At 43.0% G+C, this 23,666-nt stretch overlaps 1 protein-coding gene across 1 annotated transcript in view; it reads right to left on the bottom strand.

Moving 5' to 3' along the window:
* Nucleotides 1–23,666, bottom strand: part of LOC146868743 (carboxyl-terminal PDZ ligand of neuronal nitric oxide synthase protein-like) — a 275,331-nt gene that overhangs the window by 94,614 nt on the left and 157,051 nt on the right. The window contains exons 6-7 of the mRNA XM_085613707.1: nucleotides 20,460–20,601; nucleotides 12,105–12,265 (exon numbers count right to left, since the gene is read on the bottom strand). Of these exons, the coding sequence (XP_085469833.1) occupies nucleotides 12,105–12,265; nucleotides 20,460–20,601 (303 nt within the window). The remainder of the gene's footprint in view (nucleotides 1–12,104; nucleotides 12,266–20,459; nucleotides 20,602–23,666) is intronic.

The raw sequence follows: 23,666 nt of genomic DNA, 5'->3' as shown, positions 1-23,666 counted from the left end.
CTGCAGCACAACAGCAAGTAGACATGGATTTGAACAGAGAATGGTCCTGGGGCCACAATACCAGAGTCTGCAAATAGAGGAGAGTGGGTCCCCGAGTTAGAGCAGGGCTGAATCTGCATGGGAGTGTCTATTAATACGTTTAGTGAAGAAATGAATCAGCAACCACAATTTAAATATTAGCATCAATCACGCAGAAAAAAAGACTGTGAAGAAAAGGTTTGCAGATCTGATCGACCAGAGAACAATTCCCAGCCAGCAGAGATATTTATGGAGAGACCCCAAATATTGTAAAGAGGCTCTGGAGACAATACAAGTTCTAAAAGTAAAGTACACACACAAGGGAAGACAAAACATGACCCTGTCCCGAGAGCTCCAGAAAGAAGGCAAACAATGTTTTACAAATAAATAAATCCTTCCCGATTGGAAGTATCACTGCTCTTACATCGGGCATTACATCATCATTTTAGTTTAATCTCTGTACATCAAAAGGAATGAAAGGTGGAGGAAACAGCAATAACTACATTTAAATCTAGTTTCTTCTTACTTTAATAGGCTTCTGACATGAAAGCACTGAAAGAAGTAGAGGCGCATGACTCAGACAATTACTGCAGCACACGGGAACCAAGGAGCAGAGATGCCAGTGACAATCTCAATTTCCCAAAACCACTGGACATAGGATGCCACCGGAAACACCAATAAGGCGACAGAAGGAATGCTTGCCATTTTGCTAACTCCTGGCAATCACTCGTAGTAGCATTACAACCCATAGTTCAAATAAGCCCTAATCAGGATCGAGCCGGTCTTGGAGCCTGTGTTCTGGTTCAGGGAGGATCTGGCCGGGCAGTTCGGGTAGGACTGTCCTTATTGGAGAAAGGTGAAGACTGATTTTCATATGGCTGGGTCCAAACTGAGGTGGCATGGTGAGAAAATGAACGATGGGTTGGAATGCTACTCCGAGCGACTGTCAGTGGTTAGACAAATTGCAAGTATTCCTCCCATCACTGTGTGTTTGGTCTGCCACTGCATGTTTTGCCAGCACTGGAGCCCAGCCAATCAGGCTCAACAAGCCTTAAAATGTGGACAGGTGCACAAACGTTTTTAAAATGCTCAAATAGCTATGCATAGTGTCACAGCCAACTCACCCCAAACTAGGAAAGTAGAAAGTGCAATACATAGAGTCTAAAAGAAGCCATAGGGAAAAACCAGGTCACTTTTAGAGAAATCTCAGGGCTCAAAACAATCCCATATGCAATGCACATCCATATAGAACTTCAAGGTTAAAAAAAAGAGAAATATTTCAAAATGAAACCCTCTGAAAACAATGAACAGTTAATCCCACTGCAAGTAATCAGCCAAACCAACTTCGATTTAATGTCTCTTTCCTGTAGGCGATGTGGGCACAACAACCAAGCGCACTGGTGAGCAATTCAAGGCCTTATTTTACAAATCAAAAAGTCCTATATAAATGATGCTTCACTCTCCCAGGTCCCGCTGCCAAAGACACAGTCCTCAAAATGAATCCATAGGCAAACTTATCTCATATGTTTTTTCCATTTATTAATTCAAAGGAAAATCATAGCTCCAAAGATTTTAGGCCCAGGCCATGGCAGGAAGACCAGAGTATAAGACACTCTGGCAAGAGGACAACCTTTTCCACTTGTATGGGTTGAGCAATTGAAGAGCTGAAGAACTGTAAGGATAAACGAGATACATTGGAGCCCTGATGACGTCCAAGTGAGGACGAAACACGTAGGCTGACGATTGGATATTGTTATATTTGGCTCACGGTTGGATACTGTTATATTTTGGAGCTATGATTTTCTTTTGAATTAATAAATGGAAAACACATATGAAATAAGTTTGCCTATGTATTTGATTCTCGAAAAACAATAACTGATTGGATATCATAGTGGATACATTGACGCTCCTTTGCATTTGTTGAATTCAACTTCGATTTAACTCCATCTCAGTCAACAAGATGCTAACCGTTCTAGGAAAGATCAACCCATTCAGGCTAACAGACAAACATTCACAAGTTTGCCTCCTTTCCACAGTCATCTTCCCACACTGCTTAAAAGACAGCTGTCTGACACTATTCTGTAAAAACACCCTAGATGCAGAATAACACACAACTACTGAACAGTGTCACAACTCATGCTTCTATCTTCTACTTCTACGATAAATAGTATGACACCTTTCGGATGATGCACTAAACAGGGTGTAAGCATGCACCGGATCAAGCAACCCTGCTTGGAGTCAGAGATATTCATATATATCTTGACACAACGGTACCCACCAGTTTCTGATGCCTTTCCAAGATGACCAAGTTCTCCACGGAGGCTTAAGTGAACAGGCCAACTGCCTAAATCTGCATGCAAATTGATCATATCATTCCAATCTGCAGCTCATTCATTTCCCCAGGCAAAGTGCCATTCTCCTCTGCTCCAGTCCTATGCAGCATGTCGCAAGGTTCAGCCATGTCTCCCGGGTTTTTTCAGTATGTACAAGATAACAGGGCAAACATCCAAAGAAGGACAGCATATATTCCTGGAGGACACGCAGTTCTATTTGGCCCAATCAGGCCTTGCCCAGCAACTTAGTTGCTCATCATGAGTTCTGCTCCCAGCCTAACACTCCTCTGCCTTTGACCCTCTATTGTTGCTGTTCAGAGATCTCTAAGCTCCAAGCAACACCAGCAGGTGTTTGTAGCCTCATTGGTCTGCAATGGTTAATATTCTTTTCATAATACAGACATTCAGGCCCACAACCTTCAAATCCTCCGCTTGGGAACACTGGACTAGTGCAGTGCCGTCCAAGAGGGCATACATGTAGCGTTGGTGAGCAAGCTACACACTGTATAATCTCTCCAGTCAGGCTGATTGCTGGCACAGAGACATTCTATCACATGAACCATATTCAAAACCCTCCTTCACCCACCAATAAAACAAAGATTCCGTTCCACAGCATCAATGGAAAATAAAAGAATGGATAACAGCCACACCCAACATTACACACCTCTCCAGCAGATAGGATTGACTGACATTGCCTCCTACTGGTCCCTAGTTACCCAGTGGCATCATAATAAAACATCTCTCCTGGCATCTCACACTTCAACTTTATATACCAGAAGTGATAAACCGCAAAGACCTCTTACCGTCCGAAGAGCCTGGAAACTTGGCTGCATCATCTAGCATTCCATCCCCGGCAGCAGGAGAACTCCACTCACAACTAAGAGAGGAGTTGGCCTAACGGCTAGGGAGCTCGACCTCGGACCTGGGGAATTGGGTTTGAGTCTCGGTAATGATGCTGAACATCCTGTGATTCTGGGCAAATCACTTAATCTCCCCATGCCTAACAACGAATGAATGTGTGCCCTCATGTAACGTAACTGGTGCTATGTAAAGCGCTCTGATACCCGATTGGATTCGGGTCAAGTTCGAGCTATATATAACTCTGCCAAAAAAAAAACCTGAGGCCTGGGGCCTTGATCTGTTCTGTGCTATCCAGTCCATTCGCCTAGCAACCAGTGGTCTATAGAAACTCAAATCTAAATGACATTTTCAAAAATACTTTTGTAGCCAACTTAACTGCCCACACATATCGACATAGTTCAGCACATTAAATGACTGATTGCCACTCCAGCTATTCAGCTTCTACTGGCATGTTCCGTAGGTTTGTATCTAGCACCATCCTTCAACACCGACCATCCCCTACGCTAATCTGAATTCGAACCTCAATCTGAAACCCCAATTCTTGGCAGCAAAATAGTAACTGATTGTAGATAAAAGCATTTTAAATGGGTAACTTAAATATTAACAAACACAAGTAGATGATGGACGGAGCGCTGAAACTTTTCAGCCACTCACCCCCAGTCACAAATATGGGTTGAACCCATCGTCGTTCTTTAGCTCACTTCGCCACCCCATTTCAGACCCAGCCATATGCATATCAGTCTTGAAACTGACCCTGCTAGCCTGGGTGCAGGGTGCAGTACCATATGCGGCCAAAAGAGGTCCATGGGACCTCTCTTGCCCACATATGGTACTGCAACATGGCTAGGTAAAAAACATTGGCATTTATAATGCTAAAAACTCCAACTAAACCAAATGCGTGACCTATTGCACTTGCAATGCTTGTTTATTGATTGTAGACAGTGAGTACCTGGCTAAAGTAGATACCACTGAAACAGGTTAACTCTAGTAATGACCCTCAAATGTCCCTTGAGGCTCTTACCAACACGCATGACCTTTGGGTTAGGAGTTTGAATCCCAACAGGATCAACTAAAGCTTTCATCATTCTGTGGTCAATGAACTGAGTTTCATTACCATGGATCACAGTAACACCCCTTGTTCACAGAACTTTGAAATGGCAAAACTGTAGTATTAATAACTAAATAAAAAACAAGCATTTACAATGCAATGGTCTCGGCATTCTAGTGTCGGCACGCAATATATAGTTGTTTTTATAATTTGTAATTTATAGATCGTCTGAACCTCTACTCCAGGACCTCAGGGCACTTCCCAACATCTCAACCTGAAAGAACTACGCCCCACCGAATTTTCTGAGCTTCTTTCATCATTTGCATATTGGCATATGTAGGTTTTTTGCACCGGTTAAAATGCTTATTTGAACATAATTGAGTAACCAATAAGACTAAAATTCCCGTCAACCTGCGCGAAAGTCATTACCTTCCCTTACTTGGACATGCCTCCCTCGTATAGGACGCCGGGGGATGTAGTTTTATGTTGTCTAGGGTATCATGAACACCAACGACCACGGGCTGTATACTTAACTACGACTCCCAATAAGCCTGTGAACACACGTTTCCTTGCGTTGCATCAGCTGTCACTGCATGTTCTTTTTCAGAACCGGTGTAGTCAGAAAGAGAGAGAGAGTTAATCATGAAGCTGACTGTGTGCTCTGCGGGATCCCTGCACTGCCTGAAAGTGCTAGCCGCTGCTGAGCGGTGCCAGACTACGGTGGAAGTACACTGGGCGGGCCCTGACGGTACGAGGGGGGCATTCATGTTCAGCTAGTTAAATATCCACAATCAGCTCTGTATACAGGGTATCTCCACAAGCGTGCACGTAGGGGCCCATGTCTTTGGCTTACTTTCGTTTGGAGGGGCACCATTTACTGCAATAGATCTATCCATCCAACTGTGTAGTTTCTTACAGTTGCCCACTGCCAGTTGTATATTGAGGAGACTCTCGCAAATTGTTACTGGGGCAAGGAAGGAGCAAAACCGCTGCCATCCACCCGGGGACGGAGCTTTGCGGACTGGGTAGACCGGACCACCGTTAGCGACATCCCCGTTAGAGGCGCTCTTCAAGGTGTCTGCCATATCTTTGAGGTTGGTAGTGTTGTGTCCAGGGGCTCCGAGGCTTGCCGATCCGTTGCCCTCCAAGGTCTTTTCTTCTCGGTCTGGATCGCACCTGGGCAGCGAGAGCCATTAACACCGCCGCCTTTCTCCAAGGTCAAGCAGAAATGCCTCGGAGAAACGCAGCGGCGTTTTCGGATTCGGGGCGTGTTTTTCTTTCTCTCCTCTTGCCATTGGCTGGAATGTTTACATTCCAGAGGAGGGAAAGAAAGTAAAAAACACGCCCCCGAATCCGAAAAAGACGGGGCTTCTTTGGAGAGACAAAGCTCTTTTCCAATGGCTGAACAGCATTTAAGAGGCCAGCCAATGGAGAAGAGGGAAGAAGAGGGGCGGGTTAAAGCCCCACCTCTAAAACGTTAAATCTCGCGAGCGAGACTGCGCTAGCGCAGCCTTCGCTAGCCAAGACCTAACAAGTATTTATATGTAGATTAGCATGCCTTCATTTTTTTTTAAAATATTTTTTTATTGGTTTTAACATATTTATTCCCCCCCCCCGGACAGGTAAGCATTCTGTACATTAATATCATATACTTTATGTATGTCAATCTTAAAATAAGCATTAAAGGAAATTTTGCAAGGCATATTCAATACTTCACAGGAAAGAAAAAAGAAAAAAAAAAAAGACCCCCAATCCAAACAATAACAAATACATTGTGGCATTGATAATAAATCAGATTTGTTGCTCTCGCCATGATGTAAGTGGAGACCAGATGTTCATGCCCCTTTCACGTCGCCTTTTCCCTTTCCGCTTATATATAGCTATCTCGATGTTATGCACCGCTAATAGCCTAGCAAGCCACTGTTGAAAAGTGGGTGGTAACGGGTCTAGCCACGCCGAGGCTAGATATAAGCGCCAAATGGCCATGGCAACAAAAATAAAATCATAGCCGTTTTCAGGTTTATCTGAGTCTTCTACCCCAAGTACCATTACCTCTGGTGACAAGACAACTTTTCTATGAAGAACAGCGGTTAAAAACCTCTCTATATCTTGTACCAGAGGCATTAGCACTGGGCAAGAAGCGAAGATATGGACAGAGTTTGCTTTAAATAGATTGCATCTCGGACAGCAATCTTGTTAGGTGTATAGTAAAGAAAAAAGCAGGTTTTATAAAATTGTGCCAGAAGTTTAGTAGAAATAAGAAGAGTCTGTGCTAATTGGTAAGAGCCAAAAAATCCTTCTTTAGATATATCAAGTTTACTTTGCCACCTTATTGCCATTTTATCTAGATCGTCAGGGAGCTTGTCCAGCAATAACTCATAAACTCCACCAATCGAGTGTTTCCTAGAATGTATAACTGTCTCTACTACAGTGGATTCTTCCCATAATGTTTGTGGTCCGGATTTATGAGTTAGGAAGGCCCTAATCTGAAGATATTTAAAAAAGTCCTGCCAGTCTAAGCCAAATTCTCCCTTCAAAGCTTCGAAAGATTTAATACCCTGGTTAGTATAAAAATCACCTAGTTGTGTTATTCCCAAATTAGACCATTTATTAACACAATTATCTTTAAAGATAGTTGCTGGAAGTATCGGGTTATTTAATACTGGGGTGTAGTATGAGAATCGTCCGATTCCTAGTACTTTTTTGACAGCCTTCCATACCTTAAAACAGCTGTAGAGAGTCTTAAATTTGACTTTTTTATGGTAGCTGTCATGTATGTATTTCCACAAATAGCCATAGCAAGAATTCCCCCACCAATAGCTGAAAAATTGAAGCGGTATGTTCCTCTGTGTTATTTGGGCTTTGTAATAATTCCTTGCTGTATAATAATACACATGACCAATAATGTCTCCTTAAGTTGGGAAGTGCGAGCCCTCCTCTATCCTTAGACAGGGTAAGATATTTATATGCCCGTCGGGGTTGAGCATAAGACCATACAAATCTAGAAAAGGTACGTTCCATTGCTATGAACCACTGATTAGAGATTTCTAGGCAAACTGCCCTGAGTAAATACAATATCTTAGGAAAGTACACCATATTAATTGCATTAGCTCTTCCAATGATAGACAGGTGGAGATTGTCTAACCGTCGTAAATCTTTTTGTATCGTATTTAGTAATGGCTTAAAGTTCAAATCCACAACTTCCTCTAAATTGGAGGAAATTGTAACCCCCAGATATGTCGCTCCCTTCACCACTCTAGGATCATCCAAGGAGATTTTTTGATTTTGAACAATTTGTGTCTTTCCTTGATTTAATGCATAGCCAGAGACCAACCCAAATTTCTTGGCTTCAGCCTCTATGGTCAGCATTGCTACTCCGGGGTCGGCAGTAACTATAGCGATGTCATCAGCATATGCTAATGTTTTTGTTGCATATCCCTGTGATATAATGGGGGTTATACGATTATTTTTCTCCAAGTAACGAATAAAGGGATCAATATATATTGCAAAAAGCAATGGCGAACAAGGACATCCCTGCTGAGTTCCCCTAGAAACTGTAATTTCCTTGGTTAAAGTTCCATTAACAGATACAAAAGCCCTAGGATTTTTATACATTTTTTGTAGCGCCTGTATGATTTTAGTTTGAAATCCCACCGTCGCCATAGCTTTCCAGAGAAACTGCCAGGAGACCCTGTCAAAGGCCTTCTCTGCATCCAGAAGTATCAGGGCCATAGGGTCTCCGGTAGCTTCTGTTCCGTCGAAAAGTGTAATGACCTTCTGGATATGATTTATCGTTGACCTTCCAGGAACAAAGCCATGCTGGCTTTTAGCGATAACTTTATGTATTATAGGTGCTATTCGATTTGCCAAGATTTTGGAATATATTTTTGAATCAGCATTTATAAGGGTGATTGGCCGGTATGATCCTAGCTGTTCTGGTGGTTTCCCCTTTTTGGCAAAGATGACAATTTTGGCTTTAGACCAAGAGCCTGGAGGTTCTCCCCCAGAGAAGATATGTATAATTAAGTCCCTAAGTATATGTTTAATTTCTTCTATAAATATACTATAGAATTCTGATGGAATACAGTCCAATCCTGTTGCCTTTCCTTTAGAGAGACTCTTGACTGCAATCAAAATCTCTTCCATACTTGGAGTTTCCTCTAGAGCCAGCTGTGTATTTACCTCGAGCTTTACGGTTTCACAATTCTCTAGGTATCTTTCTATTTCTGTGATATCTCTATTACTATTATCCGTATATAGTTCTTTATAGAACCGCCAAAATGCTTGTTTAATCTGTTCTGAGTCTTTTAGCTGGCCTTCTACTGGATCTACAATCTCCCTTATTAGATTAACATTGGCTTGTTGTCTTAATCGCATTGCCAATTGATGTCCCACTTGCTCGTTAACTTCATAAATTAAATCTTTTAGGGCCGTGGCTTTCCGAATTGCCTTATCTGAAAATATATTAGTAATTGCTGCCTTGGCAACTGCTACTTGAGCTAATGTACTAGAAATATCCCCAGATATGTCTATGTTGCTAGTAGCACTAATCAGTCCTATTTCTGCTAACTTAAGTTCATCCTGTAGCCTCCGTAGCTCCTCTTTCTCTCGTCTGTGTACTCTGAATGAATATGAGATAGTTTCACCCCGGACCCCTTCTTTCAACGTATCCCAAACAACCTCTATTGATGTACTATTAATGTTTTCTGCTAAGAACTTGGGTATCCAATCTTTCATATGATTACGATACTGAAGGTCAATTAGTAATGCTTTTTCGAATGACCACAAAGTAGGCTCTGATTTAGCTAAACTAATAGTCAATGTACAGAAAAGAGGGTTGTGGTCAGACAATACCCTGGGCAATTTAACAGTTTGGGAGTTCTTGATTAATGAGTTATAAAGTAAGATATAGTCGATTCTGGTATGCGTGCGATGTGGGTTTGAATAAAAGGTGTAGCCAAGGTCGCCAGAGTTAATATTAGAAGTCTGCCAGCTATCCACCAGTCCATGTACAAGACACATATCTTTAAGAGAGCGATATACTTTAGGCTTACGTCCTTTATAGACCCAGTCATCTTTTAAGGACCAGTTGATCGGAAGGTTTATATTGAAGTCCCCACAGCTCAAGGCCGGAAGAGGCTAGTGTGATAATTCATTGGAGACCTCATCGAAGACCCCGGGATCATCTTTATTGCTCTCATAAATAGCACAAATTGTTACATTTTGTCCAGTTTCGTAGCAGCAATTGGTGATAGCCCAACGGCCAAGTTTATCAGTTTTGGAATTCTTGAACATCCATCCCCTCCCTTTAGCCAGGATAGCAACCCCCCGATTTTTAGCACCTTGTGAGGTAGCACACACCAATTTATACCCTAGTGTATTTAACAGCATGCTCTGGGACCCTTCAATATGCATCTCCTGCATACATACGATATTAGCTCCCCAGTTTTGTAACCCAATCGCAACCATTTGCCTTTTCTTAAGATCATTCAGGCCGCCGATATTCAGAGATAATACTTTTATTCCAGCCATGCTGCTATAATAAAAGTGCCATGTTTTGTATCCAAGACGATCTGGTTTCCTGTTTTCCCTGCTGTCGTATCCCTATTCATTTTTGACATAGATTTGCCGTCCTTTATGTCTGACCTGTCCAGCCTTCCCCCTTCCCCTTCCCCCCCCCCCACCCACCCCCACTTTTGAAGGTTACCTGGGACAGTTGGTCCAGGGGTGTGACATCTGCGCAAACAGTTCCTGTGAGTTTAGCATACCTTCAAATGTGTATTGTCATGATGCATGTGACAGGTGATTTCTCAGTTCTATCAAACACGAATCCCAGAACGCTAAAGTGACCTCTCAGTCTTACTTAATGGGAGTAAATTATTCTATAGAACATCAAAATGCAGTATTATTCTACAATTGAAGCAATCAATAGACACCAGAAAATGACAGAATCTGGGGCATTATTTCGAAGGGATATGGTTTGGATTTTGAGGATGCAGTTGCCCCCTGGAGAACTTACACGCTAGTTATTGTCAATGCAACATTAGAGAATGCTTTGCTCTTCAGTATGTTATTGGGAGAATAGAGGAGCGGTGGGGATTCTATTCTCGTAGGATGTGGGTGTTCATGGGAAGCTGGGTGGTGTGTTCGGCAGCTCTGCTTGTTGATAGTAAAATTTCCTGGACACTTGAGTCGTCTTTGGAAAATAAACGGCTCATCAGCTGTCCTTTTGCTCCTAACAATAGTGGTTTAGGTGGAGTACCTTTCGATGTGCTGCATTAGCACACAACGCATCACAGCTATATGATTGTGCTGCAATTGTACAGTTGTGGTATGTCACAGCTATGCAAGAAGGATAGTATGTTCAGATTAATAGTTCATTTTTACAAGGCAATTGCTGATTTGCCATTCCCTAGTGCTGTTAAGAGACGTATTACCAAATTTATAGGAACTAAAATCCTAAATCTGTTAAGGATAAAACATAGAGTTGGCCCTATGTGGAATGAAACGCATAGACCTAAATATTTACCAAGGTTGCCCATGTCCTCAGGGTCACCATAAAATAGTTTTCAACAAAACAATGTTATTAAGAACTTTAGTCCAATTGGTTCAATTAAGATGAATGAGGGCTACAATCCCCAATATCTATAGCTCTGATAAATGAATGGCCAGGACCATAGCTGTGTTCCTGATGATATGAATTCCTCTAGGAACCTCAGCCGACAGATGTCAGCAACGAGTGTGAAACACTCTGGAGTGTGTTTAGTTGCTTATGCTAAGGTGTTTCTTTCTCACAGTGCCCACTTGTTGAGAAATTCTAGTGAATGTAAGTATATCACACCTACAATTGTAAGACAGGACAGTGCGAACTACTGCTTTCCGCACCTGGTGCCTGCTACTTCCCAAATGAATGAAGGGACACAACAGACGCCATGATGCTGGGGTGTTTGGACGCGTTCTGTCACTCAAGATGCAAATCTTAACATTATTTATAGTCCAGGTGAACCACAAAAGCACAAATGTGGAAGCCAAGGAAGCAGAGCCCATCATGTGAACAAGCAAAAGCTCTCCGGTTCTCATGAAAGGAAGGAACAGAAACCCAGGTAGCAGGAAACGTCGAGGTCCTTGCTTTAGTTTGTCAGCGAAGAATGACCTTTGAAAGCCCCAGAGTACACAAACTTGTTTGTTAACTGGACAAATACTTGGCAAGCGCTTCCGTGTTTTGAAAATCCTGTGTTTTTTTAAAAACTGGTCAGAAGTTTAGGCAGATAAGGACACGGGGCAGAATGAAGAGGTTCAATCGCAAAATCTGGCTAGCGGGTGGGCAGTGAAGAGGTAGAATTTACCACCCAAGCCTCCTTATTACATTTAAATCCTTCAGCACTGAACATCGCAATTCAGGAGATGATGGAGGATTAGTTCAACATTTGTAACTCAAAGACCCTCGATTATGAATCAGCCAGGAACTGTAGATGGGGAAGCCAGGGATGGAATGAACAATTCCAGTCAATTGATGCACCATAATCACCAGCCCCAGAATGGGGAATAACCTGCAGGCCACAGACTGACCAGGTCAAACACTGCAGATTTCCTGATTGCGAAGCCATTTAATCAGATATTTCACACTTGCTTCGAGCAGGTGGAAACTCTGGTTTTACTGGCCGTGTTTCTGCTACCGATATGTTCCCACATCCGGTAATCCAGAGTGTGGGAACAATGGGTAATTCAGAACAAAGCGGTATTCCTGTGGGTGATACTGCTCAAGGAGACTCCTAATGAGGGTCAAAGAAGTGTAGCCCCCCCCACAGTTTGGGAGCATGCACATGCGCAGTGTCGATCCTTACCGGACCGGTCCTCTCTTTCAGCAGCTGCACCGTTTTCAGGATATCCAGGTCAGAAATGGACGACGCTGGCTGTAGGTTTCCCTTGTCAGACAAGCACACGGTATTGCACTCAACGTCAACGTGATTTGTGTCATCAATGTCCGCTCCCATCAACTGACGAACTTTAAGAAACGCAAAGCAAAAAAATAATTTAAAAAAAAATCTGAGAAACATCCCCATTCTCCTTTCTTACATTTAGCCATTGCAAATCGGAAACATTCACAGTGAACAATTACGGTACATATAGGATTTACTTCATGCCAGTGTCAAAACAGAGAAATTAACGTAGCTTTGAAATAAAAAATAAAAAAATCTTACGCAATGTTGCACAAGATGCTACCTTGTGTGTTTAATATTCTTTAGAAACAGTCTCTTCTTCGCATCTCAGCCCCTTTCCTCCTTTTATTTCGATTTCTTGCCTCTTTCCCAGTGTCTGCCCTTACCCTCCATGTGGTGCACCTCTGAAGCCCCGTTTCCCTCTCAACCTCAAATTTCTTTCAGTCTTCTTGTTGGCCGCGCTTCCTCTGTCCTCCATCTTGTTCTTCTCATCTCCCACCTTTATTCAGCCCACCCCATCACTGGGTATCTGTAGGAAAGTAGGATCTGCTTTCATGGTCACCCCCACTTTTTGCTGGTGTCATTATGTTTTATTGACTAGTCTGACTGGGATCCTGCTAATCAGGACCTCAGTCTCTGTGCTTCTCCCCTAAATTGGACATGGTGAGTACTTGGGTACACCACAGACTGTATATGGTACTAAGATACCCAAGGCATAGGCCCCCCATGAGCTGAAGCATGTATTATGCAACCCATGGGAGACCACTCAAATTGTGACTACAGGCCTGCCATTGAAGCCTGTGTAAGCTGGTCCTAGCCCACGTACGACAGATATAACTTTCCTTATATCTGAAGTCACTACACTTAAAACCTGTAAGTCACTCCCAAGGCAGGACTTTCAAACCTTAAGACAGGGTGCTCGGTTATAAGTGTGAGGGTGCCCGTGCATGAGCAGGACACCCCTACAACCTACAGAGCCCATTCTTCCGGATGTAAGTGCTTCATCCATTACGATAAATAGAGTGGCCATGCGTCATTACGCAATGGCTAACTCTACTGGCTGTAACGAACCTGGTCATGTTTAGTATCAAACGGTATTGAAGGTATGATTACATGCACTGTAAAGCTCCTCCGGGAGGCCCTCAGTGCTCCCTGTACCAGTCTTCAAGAACCAGACAGCAAACTATGGCTGCTGCCGACCAAAGACACGATTCTGCCCTCCGATTCTGCCCTCCTGCTGCTGAACCAGCCTCGCGCATGGGAAGACAGGACAATAGGTTTTCTGTCACAGGGAGGTGTGACCACCTCCCAGACAGAACTGAGTGTATTGGGACATGGTGGAGGTGCTTGCAAGTTCCAATAGACTGCTTTGAAGGGCACATTTGGTGCCCTCCTTGTATACTCCAGTTGGAACCAGTTTAGGGAGCCGTTGGCTCCCTCTCTGGCACGAAACTGGATAAAGGACATGGGAGTATTCTCCCCACTGTCCAGCCCCTCCTGTGGGAGGGTCCCCTGAATCATCCCAACACTTTCCTTAGGGTACTTAATGGCTTACCTGTGGGTGGTTCCTTAGATTCATCATGGGGCAAGATTCAGATCTGAAACCACTTCATCTTCAACCATCTGGGCACTTTGGACTTCGCTGGACTTCACTTTGGGAAACGAGACTGCAACTGGGAAGATTCCTGCTTCTCCTGGTCTCATCATCCTGCCAGTCTTCTGCGTTGTCTGTGCCTGTGCTCCATACAAGTTCTTCGACAGGCCTGTGGACATCCAAGACACCCGAAGGAATCTCCCTTGAAGTAAAGGAGTCACTTCCCTGAGGCTGCAGGCAGCGCAAAGAAGCGAACTGGCCTGCTGTTCCTGAGCTCCTATGGACTCTGAAGGGCTCAGCAACACAGGTGGTGGTTCTGCAATTCCCTCAAGGCCTGCACTGTCTTCACAGAAAGGTTGAAGCCAGTATCCCTCGTCGGAACCGCTGGAGCAGGACCCCTGTGCACCACGTCAACTTGCCGTTGTTGAAGCTTGTTGACTCTCTTCACCAGAGATCTTCGGGCTCCAAAAAGCTCCAGCGTCAAACATCTCCTGCAGCCAAGATCTTTGCCTGCACAGCATCCTCTGCACCATGGGCCTTTATACTTTGGTGAGCTGCTTAAGGTCCTCTTGAGACTCCAGTGCCTTCAGCCTGTGGGTCCTCGAGGGCCTTAATTGGCTCCAGTGGGCTCCCCTGCTTGCTCGGGGCCTGCTCGGACTTACCTGCTCGAGGTGAGTCACTTGGATGTTGCTAATCCTGACACAGCACCTTTTTCGACTACTACGTTGGTTGCCGTTGCCAAGGTTTGCCTGCCTGCCGGACACTGACCCCCTGGCTCTGGACATCCGACATGGGCCAGCTCATGAACGGCTCCTTGTCTTCCACAGTGTCGCTTGGTTCTGCAACTTCAAGGGTACCGTTAACTCACCTGCAGCTCCAACATCGGTGGGTATTTGTCTTCCGTGCCTCCTGGTCACTCCTGAGTGGCATAGACTCTGTCCCCTCTGCTTGAAAGCACCTCTCATCTTGAATCCACCTTTGGCTTCCACCGAACTCTCACCTTTTTCGCCAGCGGCATCTTCACTGAATTCCTCCATTGTGGTCTACGGCGGTTTCTGACATCACTTCGCACCTATGCACCCGGCTTCCCTGGTATATGTATCCTGGTTCCTGAGGTATCCATGGGTGGGGTGACTCTCCAACCTTCCATCTTCCACGGGGTGTCTTCAGAGCCTGCTGGGAAGGGTCCTTCTTAAAAACTACAACCGCAACTTACCTATTAACTTGTATTGAGTCTGCGGTCGTTTCCCACTCTGCACACGGCCTCCGTTGGGTTCCTGAATACTCACCTTGGGTGGATCCTTGGGCCCCCGACTGTTCCATGTCTTCTGTGTCCAGTCTCGACTTAGGTCGTGGTTCACATTCCACTATTTTAGTATATGGTTTGGTCTCCCCCTGTAGATCACTGTGTATTTGTGCTACTTACATGTTCTATTATCAAAGTATTGTGTGTATTGTGATTATATCTCTGGGTAGGAGATATTGCAATGTGTTAGTGAGTGTTTATAAGAAATACATATTTTTATAACTACACTGTGTGATTCTTTTTCACTTAACCTACACCATAAGATTAAGTACTGGTAAAACAAGCTGCTTTACACACTTTCTGGACTAAGCCTGAAGGCTGCTCTCCATAGCTACCATTTTGAGAGCTTTCTAAGGTTGTCTAAAACCACTAAAATCACCATAAAGGTTGTCTGGATTAGTGCAGGGTGCTACACTTACATAAGTGAGCACCATATACTAAGCCAGCCTCCTACAGTATCATTGATCCGAAAGAAGACGAAAGATGAGAGGAACAAGATGGAGGCCAGTGGAAAGGCAGCCAACAAGAAGACTGACAGAGGCCCTTTGCTGGTAACATCCCTAATCTTCCCTCAGAGCCTGACATTTTTCCATACCTTTCCAATCATTGGGCTGGTCTGTTACCCATCTTTCTTCTTTTTCAGAACTTTCTCTATCACTTATTTCTTCCTTGTCATTGGTCCCTTACAAGACTTGGTCAGTCTCTACCACCTCCATCCCCAGTCCATTTCCACCTATTCCTGTTGGTCCTCTGGCTGTCCACCTGCCCCGCCTTGATCCTTCACCTTCTGGTCATTCAACTACTGACTGCTTTTCTGTTGACTAGTTGGGGGAAGACTGTGCTGTGCCATCAACACACACTTAAAAATAGCTGTAAGAAATGCCTTTGATGGAGACATGTAATATTAGATGTGCATTCAATAAATTATTCTTAAACACGCATGGGCTCCTAGACTACTTCCAAGAGTGTGAATGGAGGAAAATAAAGCCCACTCATCCTTTTTAAGAACTGTATCTTCATTTAGGCAGGCCAAATGTAAGAGGCTTGACACGGCTTTGCAACGTCCTTGAAATATCAATATTAATCGATATTAACCGTGGGCAACGAACTCCGTTCGAAAACACGGAATTCATGCAAAAACTCCGACTCCGCTACGTAGCTTGAGTTAGCTACTGCACCCACAACCCTTTGATAAAACAACTTTACATGCTGAAAAGCATATAACCAATTCACAAAAGTGAGCTTTGAAAAATATCAGGCAATGAGAAAGGTGATGATTTTGGGGGTCCCTGCTATCCTAGGGGGAGGACCAAGCCTTGAACACAAAGAGCATATCATGCTTAACGACTGTGGTGGTCCCATCCTCCTAGGACCACCCCAAGCAAAGTTATGGGCAAAAATACAATGCGAACCAAAGGCCCCGCACAGCATTATGGGACGAGATTCTAGAGTGCAGTGAATATTATTGTATTTCCTCTGAGCTGAGCTGGAAGAGCCGCTGCGCTTGAGGAATGTTTTGATATTGGATACTATAATATTCACTGCACTCTAGAATCTCGTCCCATAATGCTTTGCAGGGCCTTTGGTTGGGTTTGTATTTTGTGCTTGGGGTGGTCCTAGGAGGATGGGACCACCATCAAATTGTTCAGCATGATGTGCTCTTTGTGTTCAAGGCATCTGCTTGGTTCTCTCCCTAGGGTAGGGAGGACCCCAAAATCATCACTTCTCTCACTGCTTGGTGTATTTTCATTTTCACTTTTGTGAGAGGACTACATGCATTTTTGCATGTAAAGATAGAGTTACTTGTTGCTTTATCAAAGGTATGTGAGGTTTCTGTTTTATTAATTGGGAGGAGACAGAATGGAGTTGCAGAACGGAGTTCACAGAGTTTTTGTTCAACTCCGCAGAATTCCGTGTAGTGGTACTCCGCCAACTACGCCCACCCATAATCGATATGCCAATAGCAGAAGGGCCACAACTTCAAGTAAGGTCAACTCATGATGTGTTAGTCCATCGCAAGCGTGTCCTTGGTACAACTAACACATCCAATAAAAAATACAAAGGCAGAATTACCAAAAGCAACAAGGCTGGAAAGGGTGCACAGAACGTGGGAGGATCAAATGTTAACTATTTTTCTGTAACTGTAGTGCAAAAAGAAGGCAAGGAATTGGTAAAAGCGGAGCTATTCAAAAACCATTCAACAAAACGATGGGCTGCTACAGCACTTACATCAGCAAAAATTGGCCTTCTTCGGAACTGGCCAAAAGCAACATCACCCACCCTAGAAGAATGGCTAGAGAGCATGGCGACAGCAGAGGTACATGAACAACTGACACACTAACTGATTGATCAGTTATAAACCTTCGCGGAGATTTGGGGCCCTTTTTAGAAAAATTAGATTGAGTGAACATTACTACACTCCTCACAAAGATACTGCACCTAGAGCTCTTGTTTTTGTCTTTCTTTTCCTTGGTTAGTATACCTGGTGTGGAATAAACAGTGACAAACTTTTAGTGGAATTCTCCCATAACCTATATCTCTTTTCAATATTCTTTTCAGATGTCGTGAACTGCGCAAAACATTGAAATTCCTAGTCCAGTAGGTGTTTGAATTCTACCATTCGATTGATTCATTACAACCTATTCTGCACCCAGTCCTGTGATGCCAATATTGACCTTATGTCATAATTGTTGCTTCAAAACGGTATAGGTAAAAACATAGGCACCTCACCGATCTGTAACCTTGTGCTGGTGCAAAACGTAACAGTAGATGCAGCAATAAAAAAAATTCAAACACAAAACCATATGACATAACTATTGAGAATGTATGTAAAACCTGCAGCCAAACTATCAATGCTGAAAGCAATGCTCCTATCACCAAGGGTTAAAGTATACAATAAACACAGTGGATTTAGTTCCAACTGGAGGCTAGACAGAAGCCCCGCAATGGGTGTGGAGTACAGCACAATGGACTGAAGACAATAAATAGAAGTCAAAGTTAAATAAAGGGATTTAGGCAGTCTGATCAGTAAGGACAGTGTCTCAAAAGTGTTACTGAACAAGGTCTAGTGAAGAGCTGGCAACAGATCACCTGTAAAGCCAGCAACACTCCAATCCATTCTGTTTTTGAGGTTACAGTTCTGAAGTATTAAGCGGCGAAGAAAACAAAGATAAGGCCAAACGCTTCACTCAACAAGGTTTCAGAAAGAATAAGGAATCAGAATAGAGAAGGATGGAGGGGCATTGAGAGTAATTTAGGAAGAGAATAAATTAATACTCCTTAGTAGCAGCAAAAAAGAGAAATAGAAATATAGGGTGGGGGGAGGTATGAAAAACAGGCTTAAGTGAGTGGAGTGAAAGAGAAGAAAACCAGTTCAACCACTGTGGGAGAAGAATGAAAACGGAAATAATGTAAAAGAAGAGCAAATATAAAAATATGGCCAACATCAATGATGTGGAAAGAGGAATGAGTAAGGCAGACGAGGGAACAAAGAGAAAAAGACAAGACATTTATGGTGATGAAAGGAATGGGGAGAACAAACAGGAGACAATGGAAGAGTAACATGAATGAGGGAATAAAAATGGGATTATGCTTGCAAAGGGAATTGAGAGGTCTAGCAGAGGGAAAGACAGAAGTGGAGAATGCAGGAAAGGGAGAACGACCAGGAAGAGGCTTGGGAGAATCAAGGAAGAAATATCCAGAGTTAGTTGGAGAAAGCAGGAGATCGTAGCATATTTGTTGAGAAGGAGTAAGCAGCCAAATAAGAGCAGGCATGGATGGGGAGGCTTAAGTATAAAAGGGCCACTCCAAACTAGATGAGTGAGTAACAAGGAGAGTGAAACAAGAACTAGTCAATCATGGCCAAAAGTGGATAGGAGAGATGAAGGAAGAGCGAGAGGGGGGAAAAGCAAAGGACAGGGTGGTCAGCTAGCAGACTAAGAAACATGGATAAAAGGGGCAGGACCACAAGCTGATGTGATATAACGGAGAAGGAGGCAGCGGGCAGAAGGTGAATAACACACCACAGGAGTTACAGGTTCAGTGACTGGAAACTGGTAGGGAAGACCTGTAGCAGGCTCAGAGGGTGATGGCTCCACTTATCTACCAGGTGTCCATTGCAGGGGTAATGCAGCTAAGAAAGTTCCACAGCAGGCAACCAAAAACTACCCACACATCAACCGAAGCAAGGAAAAGGTCACAGGCAATAAGAAGGCAGCCGGAGAAGCTGATATTATCAGAGGGATACTGCCTCTACAGGTTGACAGCACAACAGGCAAAGCGAAAGTTGCAATAGAGATTCAATAATGTGACTTATGAATCTAAAGCCATCAGCTAGACCAATTGTTCTCATGAGAGAGTGGAGCAACACTAGAGGTCAGCAACTATGGAGTGCTCCAAGCAGAGATGGACCTGAGCAGGTGCAGAATTACCCATGAGGTGCCAATGGCAGGTCTGCAGGCATGAGGATGGTATCTGGGTGTACAATGACTGAGGGCATAGGTTGACAGCTCACCACGACTGAAGTGGAAAGGAGCTGGTTATTTGTAGCTCCTCAACCTAAGACCTGAGGTCCTTTTTTATCTGCAGCTAAAGCGAGAGAGAGTTGGAGAAAGAGAGGTGTATGGTCATTGTAACAGGCGATAAGTTGTGTACAGAAGGGCTGCAGGATAGCAGATGACGTGGGCCATGCAGGACACAAACAACCTAAAAGGTAGCTGGTGCCAACAGACTGAAGAATTACTAGAGAGCTGAAGGCTGCCTCCATCGCCTGAAAATATGTTTGATACAATAAGCTTCTGCAATACTAGAGATTGAGAGGCCGGGAAAACGGAAGGAAATCCAATAAAAAAAGGTAAGAATGATAGAGTCAACATAGGCCATACCAATCTTGGCAGGCGACTATCTTGTTTTGTGTATCAAATTTTCAAGATCTTTCCTACTTCAGTCATAGTTAAAAAGTTATTATTTTAAGTTATTTCTGGAGAATCATACAGTGTTGCTCACAACATACATGTCAATCACTCTTACAATGACTTGGTCTAGTTGGATATTCCAAGTGAGCCTCTCCAAGAGTTTTCCCTGGACACATGAATATGGTCGGCAGAATGAACTGAAACGGTTGATTGATACGGCACAAATTAAAGATTCATAATCAGAAACTTAAAAGAACATTACATTAACTGAGAGTGGCTTTCTGTTCATGTAAAATGATTTCTGCTATCGACAGTGTACTCAAAAGGTTCTAAAGTGTTATATCATGTGTCACGAACAATGACACCTGTAACTATTACATTTCCAGTATAACCTTAATCGTTTCACCAAACATCCAGCCTTCATGTTCTCCAAGAGTTCAAGTCACCTTTTAACGGCTGCTCCTCCAGAGATTTATCACTTGCACCATCCGCTTGCTCATCTGCATTCTGCTGGGCGTACTGTAGGCTCATCTTGTGGCACACCTCAAAGGCCTGCCCTACCGTCCGAACAATTCTCATGGCCTGGCTCTGTAAAACATAAGGCATTAATGGTGAAAACCATGGACCTCATTGCTGCCATCTATCAAAATTTCAGAAAGCGAAAAGTGAACAATGTCTTAAAGAAAAGGCTGTGTCTGTGATAAGGCTCAGAAAACAAACAATATGCACTGGAAGGGACAGGATTGCCAACCAGATATTTATATTTTTGAAGTCATTCTAGGGATCAATAGTGCTTTTAATCGTATAAAAAAAAATTATATGCACATGTAATATGCAATGTTTGATACTGCACCCGTGTGTGACTCCTACAGTCACCAGCGCAAGGTTTAATTTCTACAACAGCAAAATTCATGTCACAGGTCACTACCATAAGAAGATGAACAAAGTCAACATTTTTCATCTTTAACAAAATGGCTCTATGAGAGCTGAATTCTGAACTGAGCAACACATGGCCCTAAGTATATTCGCCACAGAAGGAGGAAACCATTTACACCAGAAACTTATGATCGTCAACTGAACATTTACTGGATATACAAGTCTACGGCACAAAGTCAATACTTTTCACTGAACTGGACATTACATCAGGAAGTTTCATGGTCTGCAGAAGCCAGGTATTCATCTAGTGGCAATTCACAGTTTAGCATTATAGTGTTGTGTAACATTTCTTGAAGATGGAGCAACACGTCTGGGGGTATGTGTCAATATATCAATCATGTGACTTGTAATGTGCGACTACTAACCCATAAGGGTCTCAAGGCGCATATAGCTATGCAGCTTTTAATCTGGTTCAGAAACTTTTTCAAAATGCTACGGCTGGTCATCAAAGCAGTTCAATGCCACAAAACTTAGTAAATAAAGTGGGACTGGGATCCCCAACAAGTTCCAACCCTTGATTTTCGACACTGAAGTAGTGCTTTATTTTTTATTTTATTTTTACAGCTCAACAATTTTGTCTCGTTTGTTAAACATCCTGCACTTAAGTACACTGCATTTCACTTAGGGTCACATTTCATAAAATTTTAAAGGTTTGGTAGTGATGAGCACATCATTAGCCAAAAGTGTAGGTCCCACAGTGCAAAAAAGCAAATGGTATATCAGACAAGAAAATGGTATATCAGACACACTGGTTCAATACTGTTGGTGGAATAATTAGGAAAATATAAAAAATGTGTTAAATTTTGGATGGACCACATTCCTGAAATTCTTAAATGTGATTTGAATTCCTTAAAACTCATTTATCAAATGGAAAAAAGTTGAACTTACATTTAACTATATACAAAACAGAAGAAATTAACAGATCAATGATTATTTATAGGAACAACTGGGAATTAAGAAATTTGGGAAAGTATGAATAAGGTTATAGAGGCTAAAAGACATTGAAGATGGTAAAAAATCAAGCATTTACAATGCAATGGTCTCGGCAATATTATAGGTAGAGCTATTGGTATTGCTCATTATTTTTTTAATCATTTTTGTATCCCTAAATAAATGGCATTGTCATTTCTATTGGCATTAGCTTTTTTTTTGCATATGTGATACCTATTGCATTAGCAGAGAGAGAGTGAGGTATTGAAATAGAGAGTGAGGTAGTGAGAGAGAGTGAGGTAGATAGAGAGTGAGGTAGTGAGATAGAGAGTGAGGTAGTGAAAGAGTGAGGTAGTGAGGGAGAGGGATGTTGTGAGGTAGTGATATATAAGCATAGAGTGATGTTGTGATGTAGTGAGATATAGAGAGAGGTAGTGAAAGAGAGAGTGAAAGTGAGTTAGTGAGATAGAAAGAGTGAGGTAGTGAGATAGTGGAGTAGTGAGGTAGAGAGAGTTATGTAGTGAGAGAGAGTGAGGTAGTGAAACAGTGATGTAGTGAGGGAGAGGGATGTTGTGAGGTAGTCTCTTGTGCATGTTGTGTTTTAATCCTGGCTTAGTTTGTAGTTGCGAGTGACCTGTAGTTGCAATGTTACAGTATGAATGATATTATAAATGCCTTCCTTATCACATTGCATCATTCGGACATGTTGGGGCAGTGATGCAGCACCGCTCCACATTTTCTTACAATCCTAATTGCAGGTGTATTCTAAAGGTATTGACTCCTCAGATTCAAAAGAATGGATCATGTTGGCAAAGATGCAAAATGTGGCTCAAAAGCATTTCAAAACCGCAGATGATTTGGAAATTGGGAAACAGGATGTCAGTTTGATATCTTTTGGGAAACGTCTTTATTCTCCGTCTTGCTCTGCTGTACATGTGTCAACCTTCTCCTTGTTCAGAGGGTGTGTGGATCTGGGGGATATTTCTTAGCTCAGTGGCCTAATGCACCTGATGCACTGAGAGGCCTGACACCACCCTGTAATGGGTTTGGACACAAGCAGGGCTCACTCAGCAGCTCATCTTTCCAAGGTGCTTATGTTGAGTACCTGGTGGCAGCAACGATGCTTCAAGAGAGTTCTTTTGAACAATAGATTTTTAAATTGTTCCTTACTCCCCTTCGGTAAACTGTTTACTATAGTCATGGGATTTTGATTAAAGGTGATTCTACTTTCAGAGGTTTCTTGTCTTTGTTTCTGTTTGGTGCTCTAGGCCTGTACTATCATGACAATTGTTTCCCAGTGCACCTACACATTTCCTTCAATTGCACCGTGAGTGTTTTGGATTTATGAATCCGCTGAGATAATGGTTGTATAGCTAAAGTGTGTGTTCCTAGAGAGTAGTGTGTGAAAATCTGAACTTCAGTTTTTTGCTGAGTTGTAGATCACTTGTGTTTTTAAAAATTTCTTTATTTTTTTTAAAGACGTGTACATGCCTGCATTCATATGATTGCTACGGCTGCCAGACTTGTGAAATGCTACTCATCTATTTAAGTGGCCTGAAGCTGGGAGCCTTTGACGTGCTCTACAAAGAATGAAATAAAAGTGCTTTTTAAAAGTTCTTCACCCTCTCCATCAGGAGAGTACTCCTCTAACGGGACTGTTTTTGTTTCGTCCAAGTCTGCTGTGGGCGTGGAGTGTTTTTCATGTGTACTGTACACAGTCTCTGCAGAGGTGTGTACGCGTCTGCCTCCAGCTGTTACCCTCTCAGGCACGGAGCATAAAAAGACCG

This window comes from Triturus cristatus, chromosome 1_2 (assembly GCF_964204655.1).
Source record: "Triturus cristatus chromosome 1_2, aTriCri1.1, whole genome shotgun sequence".
NCBI classification, from domain to species: Eukaryota; Metazoa; Chordata; class Amphibia; order Caudata; family Salamandridae; genus Triturus; species Triturus cristatus.
This window is presented reverse-complemented; position numbering and strand designations above follow the sequence as displayed.